The sequence below is a fragment of the Podarcis erhardii genome (assembly GCF_964252035.2).
Source record: "Podarcis erhardii genome assembly, chromosome: 16".
Classification (NCBI taxonomy): Eukaryota; Metazoa; Chordata; class Lepidosauria; order Squamata; family Lacertidae; genus Podarcis; species Podarcis erhardii.
The window spans coordinates 9,250,558-9,271,908 of record NC_138514.1 but is presented as its reverse complement, the minus strand read 5'-3'; the positions used below and the strand labels follow the sequence as shown (position 1 = coordinate 9,271,908).

Below are 21,351 nucleotides of genomic sequence, written 5' to 3'. Positions count from 1 at the left end.
CCATCGTGCTTCTCTGGGTCAAACAGCTGCCTGATCATTAAGAAGGGCACTTTGTAAAATGACCCCCTGCCCAAAGACTGACTGCAAGCGGAGCCAAGACACACATCTTTTATGAGCAAGATCAGCCCTCCATCCAACAGTAAGGTCAAATTTGTGGCTTTGCATCCTCTTCTCCCTAAATTGTGCCCAGAAACCATTTCATGAAGTGGAACTGAGCTGGAATATTTTTTAAGTGCCTGTGGGAGGGTCCTTGAGGCTTGCAACCATTATGTGGCTACATGTGGCTGTTCTTCTATGCCAGAGCTTTCCTTTTTGGGAGTGGGGAGGTGTTGGCCAGCATTCACATTGCCCAGAAATCATGGTGCAAATGACTCAGGGATTTTCCTGAATCCACTGTCTTCTGACATGCCAGCTCCCTCACCTCCCAGGATACAGCTGGTTAGGAATCTAATCCCTCCACCACCTCAGGCTGGCTCTTAGAACATGCAGAAAAACCACTTTTGTTGCGATCCACTAACATTGCTGGTGGTGAAAGGTTTGCCCGGGTGGAAGCTGATTCCCAGTGCTTTTCCAGATGCACTGGCTCCCGGTGGAGTACAGGGTCAGATTTAAGGTGCTGGTTTTGACCTTTAAAGCCCTTCACGGCCTAGGAACCTCGTACCTACGGGACCGCCTCTCCCAGTATGCCACACGGAGGACCTTAAGGTCCATAAATAGCAACACCCTAGAGGTCCCGGGCCCTAAGGAAGTTAGATTAGCCTCAACCAGAGCCAGGGCCTTTTCAACACTGGCTCCAACCTGGTGGAAAGCTCTGTCTCCTGAGACCAGGGCCCTGCAGGATCTGATTTCTTTCCGCAGGGCCTGTAAGACAGAGTTGTTCCGCCTGGCCTTTGGCTTGGAGTCAATTTTATTCCCTCCCCCCCTTTCTTTTTTCCTTTCGCCTCCTGTGATGAGGCTGCATTTTAATGTTTTAATGTTGTATTTTAATCTTGTTTTTTAAGTTGTATTTCAATCAGCTTGTTTTTATTATTGGTTGTTAGCCGCCCTGGCTGGGGAGGGCGGGGTATAAATAAAATTTATTATTATTATTATTATTGTTGTTGTTGTTATTATTATTATTATTATTTTATTTTAAATCAGGCGTGGTAATTTCTTGCCACATTCTCTTCTGGCCATCCTCCCTGGGGCCACATGTCAATGGTGTGAGGCCAGAGGCAAAATCACGAGGCACAATAAATGTAATTTTTACTTTTGCACAGTAGCCTAGTTTCTGCATAAACTCTTACAAGTGAGATGCATTATCGATGACAGCTGCTACGGGGGTAACCCTGACCAGCACGAGCTCCTATTGCACACCTTGCCTCAAAATGGTGGAGGATCAGGAAGCTGGGCCCATTTTACAGACAGAAGCATCTCATGCTCTGCAACCTACAGTGATCTTGTCCATGTAAGCACCAACGAGTCTTTCTCCCTCTAATAAACAATTAGTTGGGCCCCAAAAGCCACATGGAGCCCAGTCAGCATCAGCTAGGAATGAGCAAATCTGTTCATTTTGGGTTCTCTCAGTTTTGCACTTTTTCTTGAATTCAGTTCTCCACATTTTCACATCAGTTTGTGATTTTCTTTTTAAGTCCTCATAAAAGTTTGTCTGTATTTTGGTGCAAATCTCTCTTAATATACCTATGTCTATGTGCAATATTGCTTAATATACACATATCTGCAAAGCAGATTCCCCTAATATATAATGTTATTTTCACTAATGTATGTCTGTTTGTGCACACTTTACACTAGGACATGCATTTTGGTACACATTACTTCACTGCAGAACTGCACTGCAAATTTCAGAGAACCACAGATTTTGAAGGAGGGCTGCATTTCAGTTCTTCTATTGTTTCAGAGAGTTAAATGCAAACTGAATCACATTTCTCCTGCATCCCTAGTGCCAAGCTTTAGAAGAACTATCCCTCAGAGGCAAGCTTGCTCTGGCACGCAAGAAGTCACACTATGCTTGCATCCTGGCCATAGTGGCAGAAGACCCATCATCAACAGTCTCTCAGGATTTGCAAAAGCCAGTTCCTACATTTTCTCTCTCCCCACACACAAAAGAAAAGATCATAGCCCAATAAACAAGCAAGCAAGCAAGCAAGCAAGCAAACAAACAAACAGCTGGAAATTCATCAAGAATGGATCAGGCAAGAGAAAGACAAAAAACAGGCCTCAGTTCAAGTAGGCCTGGAAATTGGTCGTAAGATGAAGCTATCTTCTTTTCTCTCCCACCCCTCTCCCCGCCCACCAACAGTACTTAACCCCTCCTAGACAATACGCAATTTCAGAGCAATCACGCTGCGTCCATAAACGAGGCCGGGCTCAAGAATTCCACATCTGGAAGAGGTTTGAGCTCTCCTGCGTGATAGACAGCGCGGCTGGCTATGACCTTATACAGCTATCTGTCTCTTGTTAGGAATACAGTACTTTTTCCATTAAGCTATTAGCACAGAGGTCAGCCAGAGAAGGAGGGAATTAAAGCCTTGTTAATACATGCCCAGATAGGTCCTGCAACCTCACAGCAACTCCAGACAAGACATCGCAAGCTGCCTGATGGGCAGGACCAACAGCAACACGCCAGCCCTGTGTAGGCCCAGATCTTGCAGCTGGAAGAAGATTGTTGCCAGTGTCCATCTCATCCATTGCAGAAAGAAAGTGGTCTCACCCACTGCAACCATTCCAGATAAGCACGTTCCCCTCTCTCCACCCCAAAATATCCCAGACAGTGGAACTCCCTCCTCACAAAGACGCCTCTGCCACAAACACTTTACAGTGGTACCTCGGTGAAATATACTCAGAGTCGCAAAGTGATTTCATGCTCTTTATTCAGCTCATAGTGGTGAGGAGGAATGAATGAATGTCCCCTCAAAGTATCTGCTTTATATACATTATTTACACAATGGGCTGCACATGATTGGCTAATTCCAGGATTCTACTGTAGGCCAATCAGGTTGTGGATTCACTTCTATCTGGAGCATGATTGGGTGGTTCCTGCTAACCAATCATACTGCTGCATTGTTCTAGGACCAATCAGACTGCTGCATTCTGAATCCTATTGTTCTAGGACCAATCAGACTGCTGCCTTTTGGAGCCTATTGTTCTAGGACCAATCAGACTGCTGCAGTTTGGATCCTATTCAACTCAGTACATAACACCCCTCCCCTCTAAGTTCCAGTCCTGCCCGGAAGGTCGCATTCATAGTCCTCAAGGTACGCCGGTGGCCTACGTGTGCGTTGCGGCCTGGGGTGTTCCCTGGTCCGGGGTTCAGGTTCTGGCTCGTGTTCCAAGGATGGGGCTGTTTGGTCTGGCGCAACCGGCTCGCTCAGTCGTGGTTCTGGTTCCGGTGTCCTTTCGGCCTCGCGGGTCCTCTCTGTATTTACTGATTCTGCCTCTCCTGCTTGCCCCTGCTGCTCTATGGGCCTCACTGCCCCACTGTTCCCTTGGGACTCCTCTGACCTGTCCTCCTCCTCCTGGTTTTCTCCCGGGAATCGTCGCCGTATCTGGTCGCAGTGGCGGCGCCAGCATTGCCCCCCATCTGTTAGCACCTCGTACGACACGGGGCCCGTGACCCTGGTGACTGTGGCAGGTACCCATGCAGGGCCTGCCCCAAAATTCTTTGCGTACACTGGGTCCTGGGCCTCGAAGGTCCGGGGGTTCCTGCCTTCCCCCACCACTACCTCATCCTGAGCTCTATCGGGGTGAAGGCGGTCCAATCTGATTGCAAGGCGCCGACCCATTAGTAGTTCAGCGGGGCTCCGGCCAGTCGTTGAGCTGGGGGTGCTGTGCTGTGCTAGAAGGAATGTGGCAAGGCGGTACTCCCAATCCCCTTGCGTCATGCGGCGAAGGGTGTCCTTGGTGGTCCGCACCATGCGTTCTGCTTGGCCATTGGTGGCAGGGTGGAATGGCGCCGAACGGATGTGGCGGATGGCGTTCTGCACTGTGAAGGTTTGAAATTCTCCTGATGTAAATGCAGTCCCGTTGTCTGAGACGAGAGTGTCAGGGAGCCCGTGGGTTGCAAACAGCCTGCGTAGTACCCGGATGGCTGCGGACGTAGAAGTGGACGGTACCAGTGCGACTTCCAGCCATTTGGTGTAGGAGTCCACCACTATGAAGAATGTTTTCCCCTGAAAGGGGCCAGCGAAGTCCACATGCAGGCGTGACCATGGTGCTCGGGCGGACTCCCAGGACTGGACTGGGGCCCTTGGGGGATCTGGGCGGGATTCCTGGCAGGCCTGGCAGTGTTTGACCCAGGCCTCTATCTCTCCGTCGATCCCCGGCCACCACACATAACTCCTGGCAAGGGCCTTCATTCTTACTACCCCTGGGTGTGTCTCGTGTAGGGCTGTGAGGACCCTTTTGCGGAGGGGCTGGGGAACAACGACCCTGCTTCCCCATAACAGGCACCCCTTGTGGGCTGACAGTTCATGTTTGCGGGTTGTGTAGCCGGCGAATTCTGGCCCGGGGCTGCGGCTGGGCCATCCCCTCCACACCCAGTCCAGGACCCGGGAGATGACCCTATCTTTCTTGGAATGGTGTGCAACTTCTTGTGCCTGAATGGGGCGGTCAGGAAGCAGCTCCAGGCTCATAACCTCTTGTGCAGGTGCTGGGTCGGGGCCTGTTTCCGGTAGTGGTAGCCTGCTGAGGGCGTCTGCATGGCCCATCGCCTTTCCAGGGCGGTGAATCAGTGCATACTGGTAGCTGGCAAGGAAAATTGACCACCTGAGGACGCGAGGAGACAGCACTTGGGGGGTCTGCTTTTCGGGGGCAAACAAGCCAAGCAACGGCTTGTGGTCAGTCACCACGGTGAAGGGCCGCCCGTACAAGAAATCATGGAATTTTTTTACTCCCTTCACGATTGCCAGACCCTCCTTGTCGATTTGCGAGTAGTTCCGCTCGGTTTCGTTGAGTGTCTGGGAAAAGTATGCTACCGGTACCTCTCTTCCATCCGGGAGTTGGTGTCCCAGGACAGCGCCGATGCCATAGGGCGAGGCGTCGCATGCTAGCACCACCGGCAGCCTCTCGTCGAAGTGTGCCAAGACCGAGTTTGAGACAAGCAAGTCCTTGACTGCCTGGAATGCGGCCTCCTGGCGCTGGCCCCACACCCAAGGGGCCCGCTTGTCCAGGAGTCTGTGTAGGGGCTCCGCTACCGCCGCCTTGTGGGGAAGGAAGGAATGGTAAAAGTTCAATAATCCCAAGAAGGCCTGAAGTTCAGTCTTGTTCTTGGGCGCTGGGGCATCACAAATGGCCCGTACCTTGTCCCCAGTCGGGTGAACCCCTTCTGCATCCACCATAAATCCCAGAAAGTCCACTTGAGGCACTCCTAGTAGACATTTTTCCCGCTTCACCTTGAGACCCGCCATCTGGAAACGGTGCAGAACAGTGCGGAGGCGGTCCTCAAACTCCTCTGGTGTGGGCCCAGCAATCAACACATCATCAAAGAAGGGGGTGACACCAGGAATCCCTTTAAGGAGAGAGTCCATTAGATTCTGGAATATGCCTGGTGCCACGCTGACCCCGAATTGCAGCCGCTTTACCCTGAACGCTCCTCTGTGCGTCACAATCGTCTGTGCCTCTGCTGTGGCCTCATCTACTGGCAGCTGTTGATATGCTTGGGCCAAGTCCAGCTTGCCAAAAATTTTCGACCCAGCCAGGGTGGCAAGGACATGGCTGACCACTGGCACTGGGTATGCATGGGCCATGAGGGCCTTGTTTATGGTACATTTGTAGTCTGCGCAGATGCGGACCGAACCATTAGGCTTGACGGGTGTGACGATTGGGGTTTCCCAGGGGGCATTAGGCACCGGCTCCAGCACTCCTTGCTCCACGAGTCGGTCCAATTCCTCGTCTATACGGGGTTTCAGGGCGAATGGGACCCGGCGGGCCTTGAGCCTGACTGGTCGTACTGCGGGGTCAAGCTGTAGAGCAATGGGGGGGCCCGTATACTGTCCCAATTTCCCATCGAAAACCCCCGGAAACTCCTTGCATATGGCGTCCACGTCCACTTGTAAGCTCATGTGGTTCACCCCGGTGATGGCTAGTCCCAGTGGTCCAAACCATGCCAACCCCAGTAAGCTAATGTAGGGGCCCTTGACCACAAGCAAGTCCAGTTGCCGCGTCCGCCCTCGGTATTGCACCCTGAAGGTCCCCACCCCCATTGTGGGGACCTTACGTTTCTGGAAGTCCCGGAGGGTGAATGGGGCCGGCCTGAGTTTGGGACCCCCAGTAGGACACAGTTTCCTTAAGGTCCTTGCCGAGATTATGGATAGAGTTGAACCCGTGTCAAGCTCCATGCGGCATGGGGCCCCCTCTATCTGTACCTCTACATAAATTTTCTCTACGTTGGGGTGGGGCAACTGGTATACCTGGAAGTCTGTGAGCTCCGTCGAGTTGCCTTGGTGCGTTGGGCCCCGGGACCTGGGGCTCTTGGATTGGTCATCTGATGCCTGGCTTCGGGTGGGCCGAGCCCGACACACCCGGGCGATGTGTCCCAATTTTCTGCACTGCCTGCACTCTGCGTTGCGGAAACGGCAGGTCCTCCTCTCGTGACTTTCTCCACAGCTTGCGCAGTTCCCTCCTTCTCGTCGAGGCAGCTGTGGTATGTGGGCTGCTTGAGTGCGCTGCTGTACTCGGTGCACCTCCTCCCTGTCGGATCCCGAGTCGTTGGTGAGGTCTTCGTGGTGGACCCTCGGTTGGGACGGCTGGCTCAGCCGTGCCTCTTGCGTCGACCTCTCAGCAGCTTCCGTTGCCAGGGCCTCCTCCAGAGCGACCTGGAACGTTAGGTTCTTCTTAGCGTAGAGGCGTCGTTGCAGCTTCTCATCCTTCAGGCCACCGACGAGGCGGTCACGAAGCATGTTCTCCAGCTCTGAGAAGTTGCAGAACCGGGCAGCTTGGCGGAGAGAGGTCACAAACCCAGTTATGGTTTCCCCAGGGGCTTGCCGCTTTGCGTAGAAGGCATTTCGACGAGCCACCACTGAGGGCTGTGGCGAAAAGTGCCCCTTCAGCTGTTCCATTATTGTTTTGTATGGAACAGTAGCGACGTCTTCAGGCGCAAGGAGAGCCCGGGCGATTTCAAATGTCTCCTCTCCGCAGACGCTGAAGAATATTGCCCTCTTCTTGGCGTCTTCTTCATCGGTGACCCCTTTGGCTTCTAGGAGGAAGGTGAAACGGGAGGCGTACGCTTCCCAGTCTCCAGATGCTGGGTTGAATGGCGAGAAGCTGCTGTCAGTTGCCATTCTGAGTTCCTTGTGTCCCGGAGCTGAAGCCTGGATACACGGTGCGAGGCAGCGGTGCGGCAGGTGGCGGTGCTGCGGTGCTGTGTGTGGCAGTCAGCTCAGCGGGATCCCATCCTCGTCGCCAGTGAAATATACTCAGAGTCGCAAAGTGATTTCATGCTCTTTATTCAGCTCATAGTGGTGAGGAGGAATGAATGAATGTCCCCTCAAAGTATCTGCTTTATATACATTATTTACACAATGGGCTGCACATGATTGGCTAATTCCAGGATTCTACTGTAGGCCAATCAGGTTGTGGATTCACTTCTATCTGGAGCATGATTGGGTGGTTCCTGCTAACCAATCATACTGCTGCATTGTTCTAGGACCAATCAGACTGCTGCATTCTGAATCCTATTGTTCTAGGACCAATCAGACTGCTGCCTTTTGGAGCCTATTGTTCTAGGACCAATCAGACTGCTGCAGTTTGGATCCTATTCAACTCAGTACATAACACTCGGGTTACATACGCTTCAGGTTACAGACTCCGCTAACCCAGAAATATTACCTTGGGTTAAGAACTTTGCTTCAAGATGAAAACAGAAATCGTGCTCCGGCGGCAGCGCAAGGCCCCATTAGCTAAAGTGGTGCTTCAGGTTAAGAACAGTTTCAGGTTAAGAACGGACCTCCAGAACAAATTAAGTACTTAACCCGAGGTACCACTGTACATCTTTTGTCAGCTACTAAAGATGCTCCTGTCTACCTTGGTCTTTGGATGTGAAGCATGTGTTTTTGTGGTCCTTCCTATGAATGGTGTCATCCATTGTATCTGTTTTGTGCTTTTATTGCTGTTTTACAGTTTGTTCATTAATCATTATTTTGTAATTGCATTCTCCTTCATGCAAGTTGCCTTTGCGATGGGAAGGAACACCAGAAATTAAAAAAGATTTTCTGGCTTATCATAGTTTATCTGGAATGAACAGTGTATTGGTGCAACATTGGTGCCTGACTGATACCACTTCACTCCTTGCATGAGCAGGATGAACAAACCAGGAATCCTTGGCTGTCCATTGCATCCAAACCAGAGGCAGTGGTTTGTTCCCCTCTAACAAGGCTTGGGGACGCTGTGGGTTAAACCACAGAGCCTAGGGCTTGCCGATCAGAAGGTCAATGGTTTGAATCCCCACGACAGGGTGAGCTCCCATCGCTCAGTCTCTGCTCCTGCCAACCTAGCAGTTCGAAAGCACTTCAAAGTGCAAGTAGATAAATAGGTACTGCTCTGGCGTGAAGGTAAATGGTGTTTCCATGCGCTGCTCTGGTTTGCATGCAGGCCACATGACCCAGAAGCTGTACTCCAGCTCCCTCAGCCAGTAAAGCGAGATGAGCGCCGCAACCCCAGAGTCGGCCACGACTGGACCTGATGGCCAGGGGTCCCTTTACCTTTAACAAGGCTTGATTTCTAGCCAACCTCAAGCCAGGATTTGGTGTTGCCTTCCTGAACACAGCCTATTCGTGAGTAACAAACCATAGTCTCATGTATGACACGTGTAAGGCAGATGAGTGAAGCCTGGGCAAAAGAGCCTGACAAGTTGAATGGGAAAGGTGGAGATGCCACACTGCTGTGCTAGAACTTCAAGCCTTTCCATGAAGCTGATTTGGCTGGCGATTCAGGACAGGCAGAAGGAAGTACTTTTCCCGCATGGCATAGAGCTAGCTGATGAAATTCACTGACAAACAGTTTGACCATCGGAGCTTAGATGGTTTCAGTAGAGAAATAATGTTTATGGAGACCAGGTCTATCAGTGGCTATTGGCCACAGTAGCTAAATGGAACCTCCAGGCTCAAAGGTAGTCTACCACTGAATCCCAGTTGCCTTTTGGGGAAACAATCCAGAGGGGCTGTTAATGGCATGTCCTGCTATTGAGCTTCCCAAAAACATCTTCCTGGCTATTGTATGAAGCAGGATGCTGGCCTTTTAAGTCTGGTCCAGAAGGGCTTTATAATCTTTGTATAGAATCCAGCTTTTGGAAAATTGGAGTGGAGAAAGATAATAGTATGAAATGGCCTCCCTTAATCAATATTCCTTTGTCAAATAAACACAAAACCATATAGCAAAGATGCTTTTTGAGGTCTCATCCCAATTTATGGCCACTATGCTTTCAAGAAACTATGTGGTTTTTTTTTTTCTTTTTACAATAAAAGGCACAGAGAAGATCTAGCCTTAGCCAACATATTGTATTTGTAGGTGTGGCTGACTCAGAAATTAGCCACAGTTGCTGTTAAGTTGTGGGTGAACATATCAGACAACACAGCAATTCTTCAAACAGCTCTTGTTTATTCACAGGCCAGAACAGAACTGAACTGAAGGGTTCAGCCGGCCTGCTTATATAGAGCTCCACTAGAACGCAACAGTAACCACTTTCTGTAACTATCCAATCACTGAATGTCACTTTCAATCCCTTATTTGCATATGTGGACCTGAGTGAAAACTATCTACAGTATCCCCCTGCTGGCCCAGGGTGAGAACTTCAGTACATAACAGTTGCTAAGAGTCTTTGACAACAAGAAAAGCATGTGGCTCTCACAGCTGGTGAATGCACTGGGCCACCTGTGCAAAAGTAAAGGCCTGTTAACTGGAAAGCAACCTGCAGCAAGGATTGAGACACCCATGCCATGTAACTGAAATCGTAAACCATGTTTCGGAGTCATCCAGATAACAGCTTCCTGCCATAGTGCAGAACCAAACCTGGGGGAAATGTACTGGAGGGAAACCAAGTTCCTTCTCCGCCACCCACTCCCTTCCATAGAGTCATTCCGTGGCTTAAATGGCTTTAAAAGGGGATTAGTCAAACGCAGAGAGGAGGAGGAAGATACCATTGGCTCTCCTATAATTATATACCAATAGCGAACTCATTTGCCACATGGGGATCCTTATGTAGCCAGAACAGAACCATCCATGCCTCAATGCTTTGCAGAGGCGCACAAACCCAAAGGAAGGAGGAGGGCCCTAAAACAGCTCAAAGGACAGGTAAAAGGAAGCATTTCTTCACGTAGTACATAGTTAAACTGTGGAACTCACTCCAGCAGGAGGAAGGGACTCCTACCAACTTTATAAAGGGATTAGATAAATTAATGGAGGTTAAGGCTGTCAATGGCTATAAATGTAGAAACAGGGCAGAAAAGGAATAGAACAGAGACGGGGGGGGGGGATCTGTTCGTTACTCCCAAATTTCACCTTGCCTCCATTCTCATCACAGATCAATTTCACACTAAACTCTTACCATTCATGTTCTAACACACTCTGAAGTCCATTTTCACAAATGTGGTTTAGAGGACAGATGCACACATCTTGCTCGCGCTGCCTGAAGTTGGTTCTTGGTTGAGCAGAATTTCCACCGATTGCAACAAGCATGAGTTTTTATTTTATTATCATCTTTTAAATCCCTCTTTCGGAAACCCAAGCCAAACTAAGAAGTAAAGCAGCAATAAAAATAGGAACCGGAAATGAACTTGGAACACCAGAATAAACATACAATCAGAGGCATTTGAATAGCTGCTGCCTGGCCAAATGATCTAAGCTCAGAAACAATGCAGGGGGCTCTGATTTAGCCCTCTTATTTGCCATGTTTTATATCTGATCTGGCCCTGCACAGTATCCTATATCAATTTTAAGGGTTACAGCAGAAGTCAGGCCCTGCAGAGCAGCTCTGGCTCCCATCAGCTCCATCCACTTGGTTGTCCCTAAGGATGGGCAGATTCAGTTCATTTCAGTTTCGCTTGGCTTCTTATTTTCCCAGTTTTAATTTTATTTCGCCACATTTCCACATCAGTTTGCCACTTTATTTTTAAATCCTCTTGGAAAGTTCATCAGCATTTTTGCAAAGTGATTAGCATTTAGTGTGACTCTCACCTAACATGCACGTTTTTGCAAAGCGATTTCCCCCGATCCAATGCATTTTTGTTTTTTACTGTTGTGAACCCTGCAATCCCAGCTGACTTGAGGCTGGGGAAGCAGCAGTTCCTGTCTGATGAGGGAGAAGATGCCATCACAGAAGAACCCAGAAGAAAGGGAGGACGGGCTCCCAGCTCCTTTGCCTTTAGAGGCTAGGGAGAGGAAAGCAGTCCAGTCAGGAAGGCGGAGGCTAGACAACTGCAAGGAGGAAGAGGCTCCCCTAGAATCTGGTCCTGCCCAGGGCCATCTTAAGCATATCTGGCACCATGGTGCAAAGCTCCCTCCGACATGCCGCCCCCTATTTCCCAGAGTTTTTTAGAGAGGACAGGCGCTGCTGGTGGGGCTGGAGGAGGTGGGCAGCAGCTGGAGGGCAGCTCCTCCAGTGGGGAAGAGGCGGAGGCTGGACGTGGCACCTCTTGGCTCAGCTGGCTGCTTCGTGCCACGGTGGCCATGGCAGACGGAGGCTCCGGGTGCAGCGCTGCTTCGGCGCGGCATGGTGGAGGTGGGCGAGGGCGGCGAGCTGATGCCAGGAGGCGCCATGTCCAGCCTCCGCCTCTTCCCTGGCGCCCTCCAGAACTTGGCTCCCTGACGCCCTGCGCCACTAGTCTCTATGGGTAAGACGTCCCTGGTCCTGGCTGCACTGTTGGGAACAGACCCTTGGAGAAGTACTGTATGTGCCTCCATGTGCACCAGTCTCATAGGGAGAGAGAGTCTCTCGAGTGAGCATGCCCACCTCACCTTTAAAAGTTGGTGGGAGCAGCATGATTAGTTGCTGGTACATCTTTTAAGCTTTCTTCCAATCTCAAATCCTTGGCGTCATTGTTGAACTCTTGTCGTACCAAGTCTCTTATCTTACTCACATGTAAGGGTCTTTGTCGTCTTTCTTGGAACGGGACCCTGGACAGTTGTTTTCACTAATATATATGCACATATATTACCCCAGCACATCTAGTATTTTTGTGCACATTACTTGGCTGAAGAACTGCATTGCAAAACCCAAAGAAACGTGAATTCCGAAGGATGGCTGTGTCTCAGAAAGTGCAAACTGAATTGAGTTTCTTTTCCGTCCCTAGTTGCATCGCAGCAAAATAGAGAAGGCCACAGGTTTCCCCATCCCTACTTTCCCAAACGACCTCTAGATGATCTAGCTTCATCAATTTAACTATACAGTAATATTTAGGTTGCAATCCTATACAGTACTAAGGTCTCTGAAAGTAAGACTTACTGAACTCAGTATGGCCTGCCTGCCTTTCTGGGGACATATGTGGCACTGTTGTACTGTGTGCTATATAATCATGAAGTCTTGTTAGCAGAACAGAAAGCTAGGAATTATTCCCTTCCTCTCCCCACCCACCCTTTTACAAGACCTGGTCCAGAGAGCAAGGTACTAATTTTTTTGTGCATTGCGCCGAGTTCACCAGTGTTGAGCCAAAATTCAACTCTGATATTTCCTTGAAGTTTGTGAACACACTGAAAAATAAGCATGCAAGAACACAGTGGCATAATTTTCCATCCTCCATTAAACTGGCACAAAAGGTTAGCTGACTACTCCACCACCTTCCCCATTTTTGCAAGAGGAAGTGAGAAGTTAGCAACTGCTGTCTTTGGATATCATCTCTGATTTTCATTACGTGCAATCATCAAGTTTCAAAGAGGGGCAGAATATATTTCAAGCCATAAAAGAGTGGCATCTAAGCTCAGCCAAATTGTGTGCATGCTCCTGGCACTTGCAGTCTTACAGCACACTCCTCTAACCATGACTGCTGCAAAGAAGTAAATCCCATTGAATCCAGTGCAGTTTTAGCCCCAGACAAGTGAGATTAGAATTGCAGCCTTACTGCCCAGTTACTGTAATTATTCATTGTTTATTTCCTGAAACTTTTATATGCAGCACTTGGATTCCATCTCCCCAAATGGCTTTACGTCAGTTTAAATGCACAATAAATTATAAAAACAAAGACAACATAAGAAAAAACTACAGCAGTAAGAAACAATTTTTTAAAAAGCAAAACCCAACAACTTTAGTACTGTATCCTATTTCCTAGCCCTCGACTTATGGTTCCCTCCAGACTGGTGGGGTTTTGGGTGTGTGTGTTCTGCAACATATCACTGATGCAATAGTGACACAACCATGATGGGTTTAAACTGGACTGTCCACACACAATTCCACTGCAATGCCTCCCCCATTATTACCACCTGGTGGGCCACTCATGCTATATATGGTGCACCAAAAGTGGGACAAGGAAACCAAATAAAAACACTGCAGAACATGAAAAGTTCAAGGTTTCAAGTGGAAGTTGTGGAACATGCACTGGTTGGAAATGAGGCATGCCTGTCCTGAAACTTCTGGAAGTACAAACAGAACTGAAAGCAGGTTTGCATAGAATTGCCCCAGTACCATCATCAGCACAAATCTTCATAGCTGCACAATAAAAAGGACATATGGAGGGGATCTTAATTTTAATGTGCTTTAAATTTGTGCTGCAACGTCATTTGTTAAGGGCGCTGTTAGAAGCCTCCTCACAAAGCTCCAGTTCCCAGCGCTCTTATCAACCGACAGATCCCAGGAGACTTTAGGGGAAGCCATGGCTGTTGAAAGTGGCATAAGAATGCTTTAAATGGAGGGTGTGGATGAGACCAGAGTCCCTCCCAGATAGTACAAAAATCAGGATGCGCACCTAGGATTCTGGGATAAAGAAGCAATGGCCGCTCCCGATCTCTGAAAAAACAAAGTACGGCTTCCTGACACACATGTTGAAAGGAAGATTCCAGAACTGTATTTCATAAGTTCCTGTGCTTCCATTCAAACCTTTATATGCATTGCTGGATCATTTGGAATGAATTGTTCGTGTTGAGTATTGAGTTGGTTTAGAAATCTTTTTAGACTATTGTGAAACGCCTCGTTGGCGACAGCTGTCAAGACTCCAATGCATTTATTTATTTATTTATTTATAAAAATCTATTTCCTACCTATTTTCCAACGAGTCTCAAGGCAGCTAACTAGGGTGGTAACAGAAAGAGAACAAAAGCACGATTGCTTAAAGGCTGGAGGACCTAATATACGCTCAAGTTAGCATTATCAAACACTTTTAAGAAGTTCCTGCAGCAAGAAAACTGAGACAGCAAAGATTAACCAAATGCCTTTTTTAAAAGTTGACAGAAAAAGCTGCAGCCCTCCAGAAGCTGTTACATTCCAAATCCCACCAGCCTCAGTCAGCACAACCAATACAGTGGTACCTCGGGTTACATACGCTTCAGGTTACAGACTCCGCTAACCCAGAAATAGTGCCTCGGGTTAAGAACTTTGCTTCAGGATGACAACAGAAATCGTTCTCTGGTGGCGCGGCAGCCCCATTAGCTAAAGTGGTGCTTCAGGTTAAAAACAGTTTCAGGTTAAGAACGGACCTCCAGGACGAATTATGTTCTTAACCCGAGGTACCACTGTACTCAGGAATGATGGGAGTTGTAGTCCAACAGCATCTAGAAGACCAATGTAGTGGTCAGAGTGTCAGACCTGAGAGACCAGCGTGCAAACGCTCACTTAGCCATGAAACTCACTGGGCAACCTTGGGCCAGTCAAGGCGACTCTGTCTTACTACAGGGTGACTGTGGGAATTAAACGGGGGGGGGGGGGGGGGTGAAACATGTTCACCATCTTGAGCTCCTTAGAGAAAATGTGAGATATAAACGCAAATAAATAAATTAGGGGTGCCATATTTCAAAAGGACACAAAAGTTGTTTGTTTTGGGCAAAATTGTTGAGCTTGCTTTAGTTTTGCCTGAAGCTGTTGAGTTTTTCTTTTCGCGTTCTCTCCCTCTCCCTCTCTCTCTCTCTGAAGTTTTAAAGCTATTTTTAAGGAAATTTGCCAAAATATCCAGCTATGTCCAGGAAATTAAGGCAATCCTAAAACAAATTCCCCTGAACAAGGCCATCATCACAGCAGAACCACTGAAGTCAATGGAATTAGGAACCTATGTGGCAAATGGGACTACTCTGAGCATGGCTGCATACACACCAGACATATAAAGCATATCCAGAGCTTTTTCCCAGGGGGAACTCACAGGAACTCTGTTCCTGCACCTCTCAGGTGCGTGCCATTGCCATTTTAAGAGTGCTCGTGGTGAGTTCTGGCACCTCTTTTTCTAGAAAAATAGCACTGAGCATATCTGACCCCACCAAGAGTCCTGGAAACTGTAGTTTGCTAAGCATGCAGTGATTTGTGGCTCTGTGAGGTATAAATGACAGCCTTTAAATGTATGGTGCATACTCAGCCAATGAATAACATTTGATATGCCTGCTGTGGAATTGACAAAATGAGAGAATATATCTAGTTGAGGGATTGGGGGACGACGATGACACAGAGATAGACCTTTTAGGGTGCCTGCCTTCAAGACACAAGAAGAGCCTGCTGGATCATGCCAGGGGCCCATCTGGTCCAGAATTCTGTTCTCCAGATGCCTCAGTGGGAAACCTGAAAACAGGACATTCTCCTCTCCTGCAGCTTCCAAAAGCCTCTGACACAGAGGTGTAAAACTCTGCCCTTAGCAAAGCCAAGGATGTGCCACTATTGGAGCTGAACTTAACCCCCTAATAAACGTAATTTTGTGTGTGGACATTTTGCCTATCGTGCACATTTTTGCAAAGCAGATTTCCCTACTATAATGCATTTTTGTTATGTCATTTTCAATAACAGATACTTTTAAGCCTAGGCACTGCAAGACTCAACTCTCTGTTTCAAGTTGTTTCCATCTGCCAGCAAGGAGAGGAGGACCTGGGCATCTCAGTTTACAGGTGGTGCCCCTGGGTGCAATGCTACCCATTAAGCCTTTGAATTCACTCATCTACACTGCACTCACTGACACACAAGCACCCTGGCCATGTAGCGTCAAAGGGGGTGAAATTTTCCTCCCTTGGAAGAGCAGGGTGCTTTCCAAATCTCAGATTAATTTTACTGGATCCCATTTTTACCATGATGCCTTGGAAAGGCAAAGTGTGTGTGCAGGGGGTGAGTCGAACTGATGCACGTGTGACCTGTTCCGTCCCACTGGGTGCCAAGCTTAGGGGAAGGACAGGGTGCTGCAACTATGACATAGTGAATTGAGCAGAATGGAAGGGAAGAGGCAGGGGGCGCCAGACCAAAGTCCACCCCTGGGAGAGAAGTGACCAGGGAGGGTAATGCCCACCCCAAACACTAAAATGGTTGGTGATGCCCTGGCTTTTAAACTGCTCTGCACAGGGACCCCTGACCATTAGGTCCAGTCCTGGCCGACTCTAGGGTTGCGGCGCTCATCTCGCTTTATTGGCCGAGGGAGCCGGCGTGCAGCTTCTGGGTCATGTGGCCAGCATGACTAAGCCGCTTCTGGCAAACCAGAGCAGTGCATGGAAACACTGTTTACCTTCCCGCCGGAGTGGTACCTATTTATCTACTTGCACTTTGACGTGCTTTCGAACTGCTAGGTTGGCAGGAGCAGGGACCGAGCAACGGGAGCTCACCCCGTCACGGGGATTCGAACCACCAACCTTCTGATCGGCAAGCCCTAGACTCTGTGGTTTAACCCCCAGCGCCACCCATGTCCCCTGCACAGGGTGACTACCTACTATTAAGAAACATGACGTGGATCACACCCACTGCCTGCTCCAAAGAATCCTGGGAACTGTGGTTTACCCCTCACAGAGCTACAGTTCTGAGCTCCCAGGTTTCTTTGTGCTGTAAATGGATAGTATGGTTGTGATCACGGGGCATTGCTAGAGGGGCACAGGCCCATGATTTGCATAGATATACTAATACATACAGTGGTACCTCTGGTTATGAACTTGATTCGTTCCGGAGGTCTGTTCTTAACCTGAAACTGTTCTTAACCTGAGGTACCACTTTAGCTTATGGGGCCTCCTGCTGCTGCCGCACAATTTCTGTTCTTATCCTAGGGCAAAGTTCTTAATCCAAGTTACTACTTCTGGGTTAGTGGAGTCTGTAACCCGAGGTGTTTGTAACCCGAGGTACCACTGTATATACGGTAAGGTTACCAGATGTCCCCGTTTCCTGGGGACAGTCCCCAGATTTACAAATCAGTCCCCTGACAAAATCCACTGAAGTTGAAAAATGTCCCCGGATTCATTGGGGGGGGGAGACTGGTAACCTTAATGTACAGATGCCTCTAGGCAAGTTAAGATGGTGAGGGACTGAGGTCTCACAGTGCACCCAGTAATTCTGTAAGCGTTTTTTCTTCGTTTTTTCTTTTAATGTTCAGGCCTCCAGGACACCCCTTAACACCCCCCCCTGCTTTGGCCATGTGCAAATGTGCCCACATGTGCCTATCCGACCGCTGTGATCTATAAATACTTCTAAATAAAGTAAATAAAAGTGTGGTCCCATTAATATTATTCAGTAACCACAATCTTCACTCCCTCCATGCTCCTGAGCATTCAGATGGCATGTCCCTCAGCTGCTCTTTGCTATAATTTGAATAAATCTTGTGGAAGCTAAACATTGGGGCTTCTGGATCAGCTGAAAGTCTCCCGAGATTATCCCCAATTCCAAATAATAATAATAATAATAATACCATAATAATTATTGGAGGATTAAGGTCAGAGGGAGGGGATGGAGTTGAGTTCTTTCTTTTCATTTTTTTGAATTGCAGATTTCAAAAAGTGTGGATTTCTACATTGCTATATACGGTACATTATTACTAAACTTATCAGTCACTTTAAAAAAACACCCAACCAGTAACTCTAAGCGACTCATATACAACAAAAAACAGATCCAGAGACAATTTAAGCCATGAAATTAAGTCAAAAGGATGTGTGTGTGTGTGTGTTTTGTCTTTTCTTTTCTGTAGAAAAAACTCGTTTAAAAATAAATGAATAAGAAAGAAATTAAGTCAAAAGGAAAACTGTAACAAAGCTGTTTCAATATTTTTGGCTATGGGAAGCAGTATAACCTCCGAGGGCGTTCAAAACGCTGCCCAACTGACCACCGCAAACAGATGTCGGACTTTTCCGCTACAGTTACAGATAGGTAGCCGTGTTGGTCTGCCATAGTCAAAACAAAACAAATTCCTTCCAGTAGCACCTTAAAGACCAACTAAGTCAGTTCTTGGTATGAGCTTTCGTGTGCATGCACACTTCTTCAGATACACGGTGTATCTGAAGAAGTGTGCATGCACACGAAAGCTCATACCAAGAACTGACTTAGTTGGTCTTTAAGGTGCTACTGGAAGGAATTTGTTTTGTTTTTCCGCTACAGCCTTTCCGCTTTGCAGACGCGCAGCCTCTGAGCATGTCCAGAGCGACATTACCGGGATCAGAGGCGGGGGCAATTCTGGTGGGGTCTCTGCCCACCCCACCCCGTGAGATCTCCCGCCCGTCTGCGCGCAGTCCCCGCCGGCGCTACTCACAGGGTGACGGTGCTGTTGGGCAAGAGCCGGGGCGCCGGCGGCTCGGCCAGCTCCTCGCCGCTGCAGCTCACCCTCTTCCTGGCCGCCGCCGCCAGCCCCTTGGCCCGCTCGCCCACGCACTTGCAGCCGCGCAGCTGGACGGGGCAACTGCGCGCTCCCCCGCCGGAGCACCACAGCGCCGCCAGCAGGAGCAGCGCGGCCGGCCAGAGCATCCTCGACGGCTCCCGGCAGCGGCAGCGTCCCAAGCCTGTCAGCCCATCCTTAGCCGGGCTGCGTCCAGTCCCCAGCCCGGGAGGAGCCCCACAGCCGTCGGGGCCCGGAGCGCGGCGCGAGGATCCCTCGAGGGGGCGCCCGGCTCGGAGGAGGAAGGCGCAGCTTCAGCAGCGCAGGCGGCGGCGGCGCGCTGACATGAACCGGGAGGGCGTCCGCCGAGCCCCGGATCCGGCCCGGGGGCTCTTCCCGCCCGTCACACCTCCCTGGAAGGGAGCAACGGCCCAGGCGCGCGGCCGTCGGCCCGGAGCTCGGCTGCGTCCGGCGCCTGCCCGCTGCCCGGGGCTGCGCGCTGCATGGCCGGAGGAGAGCTCTGGGCTCCGGGGCGCCGCCAGTGGGGAATGTCCGGCGGCGGCGCTTGGGATGGGTTGGATCTAGCGGTTTCGGCTGCTCACATTCGCGTCCCTCCCCTCGGTTGCCTGCCTGGCCATTCCCGCTTCCCGGCCACCGCGCGGCCCTAGCGCCTCCAGCGCCTTGTCCCTCCGCCAACGCGGAGCCGGGAGTTGGATCCGCAACTTGTACGTCGTTCAGGACTCGAGCGAGACGGAGTCTTTTCCTCTTCTGCTGCGAGGGTTCAAGGAGGTCCCCTCTTCCTCCGACGCCTCCCCTTAAAAAACAATTCCTACTGGAATTAGAACATTTGTGCAGGAGAGCAGGGAAAAAAAAAAAAAGGAGGAGAGAGATCAACAAGAACAACAAGAATTGGATAAAGTTGGAAGTGGGAACATTTGGGACATCCAGATTTGAAAGGTCTAAAGAAATAAAATTGGAGTTTTTACTCCTAAATATAAAAATCTGGATGGAAGAAATGGGCCTTTTTGAGATAGACTCCTTCCAAGATTGGACATTCCAAATTAAAGATGACTGGTAAAGGACTATGGCCTAGATAGATGTGGGAGCTCCAGGAAGACATCAGACGTTGATGAACATTGGGAACGCAACCGGGAAAGGGGGGAGGGAAATTTGGAATCCAAAGGGCGTAAAATTATATTTGATTATTTTAATTATATTTTATAATTTTATCCTAATTAATTATATTTGATTATTTTAATCTGTATTGTATATCAAAGGGGGGAACGCGTGGAAGGGAACAGGTCGATTTTAGGGGATGGGAAAATATTTTTAAAACTGGGCTAATGATAATAAGTTCAAAATCTGGGATAAGAACTTGCTGAATTTATTTGTAAGAATTGGAATACAAGAGGGGGAGGGGAGGGGAAGTCCTGGAAATATGTTATTGAAAATAAGATTTTAAATTTGGATGTTTTTTTTTGTTGTTGTTGCAATTGGAAATTTCTAATAAATATTATTAAAAAAAAAAAAAATTCCTACTGAAAGTGCGTAACTGGATGGAGTACAACAGATTCTCCCTTTACAATAGTTTGCATTTTTTTTCCAGACGCCAGACTAAAAGCTTTGTTACTGAACGATCGTATCTACTCGGAAGCAAGCCCCGCTGAGTTCCATGAGATTTGCCCCCCGGGTGCACGTGTGCTGGATTGCAGCCTCATCTTCACGATTTGGGGGCAATAAAGTGATTTGGGGAGCATCCCCCCCACCCCGCGCGTCTTTTCCCCTTGCAGTTGTGTGTGTGTCTCTTTTACGTGCGCTTCTCTGACGCTTTATTTGGGGGTTGCAAGCTCAGTGTAGTGTAAGTCCATTAAGGCAAATAGGGCACTGCCCCTGGTGCCCCACCAGTAGGAGTCTGCCGGTAGCCAACCCTCCACTGTCCACCCTTTTCTTTTATTATTATTATTTTTTATAAATAATATTTATTAAAATTTTAAAGGTTACAAAAAGAAAGAATAAAAACACCATATCAAACAAGAACAAAACAACGCATCACAATAAGGAAGAAAAAAAACCAGAAAAAAACCCACAGCTGATCTTCCCATAACTTGTCCTTCATTTGCTTGTTTCCTTGACCTCCTCACACCTCCCTTTTTTGTATTCTAGTTCGGTTAACCATTTCAGCAAATCCTTTCCATCTTTTCCACTTTTTGTTCTGTAATTTATCTTAATATAATGTAACTTTACTTTCCCTCCTTTCACCAATTAATCTATTTTTTCCTAAACCCTTATAACATTTCTGCTAAAACCACATAACTTCATTCCAACATCCTTCTAACATTCTCTGCTTCTGCAGCACATATACTAAAACACTGTCCACCCTTTTCATCCATCCTTCCATCCAGGCCAGAGGATGTGGACCTAACCAGAATTACTTGGCTTTGCCTCCACCATTGACTCTGGCTTCACCTACTGTTGGTTTCCTCCCCTGTCAGCTGCCTCCTCCTTAGGCTCGGTGTTCTCATGAGGGAGGAAGAGACAAAACTAGAATTAGTGGGCTATGTGTGCCATTGGCTCCAGCGCCACCTATGGTTCGGCTCCCTGCCTTTCACCCTACCAGCTGCAGTGGGTACCAGCCCCCCCGCCCCGCCCCTGCTGCATTTGCCTCCTGCCTTGTAGATCCTGTACT

The 21,351-nt window shown here is 48.8% G+C and overlaps 1 protein-coding gene across 1 annotated transcript in view; it reads right to left on the bottom strand.

The window, feature by feature from the left end:
- ADGRA2 (adhesion G protein-coupled receptor A2) overlaps positions 1–19,151 on the bottom strand; it is a 118,616-nt gene extending 99,465 nt beyond the window's left edge. Inside the window, exon 1 of the mRNA XM_081843261.1 lies at positions 18,603–19,151. Coding sequence (XP_081699387.1) covers positions 18,603–18,814 — 212 coding nt within the window. The 5' untranslated portion in view covers positions 18,815–19,151. The remainder of the gene's footprint in view (positions 1–18,602) is intronic.
- Between the last annotated feature and the right edge of the window lie 2,200 nt (positions 19,152–21,351).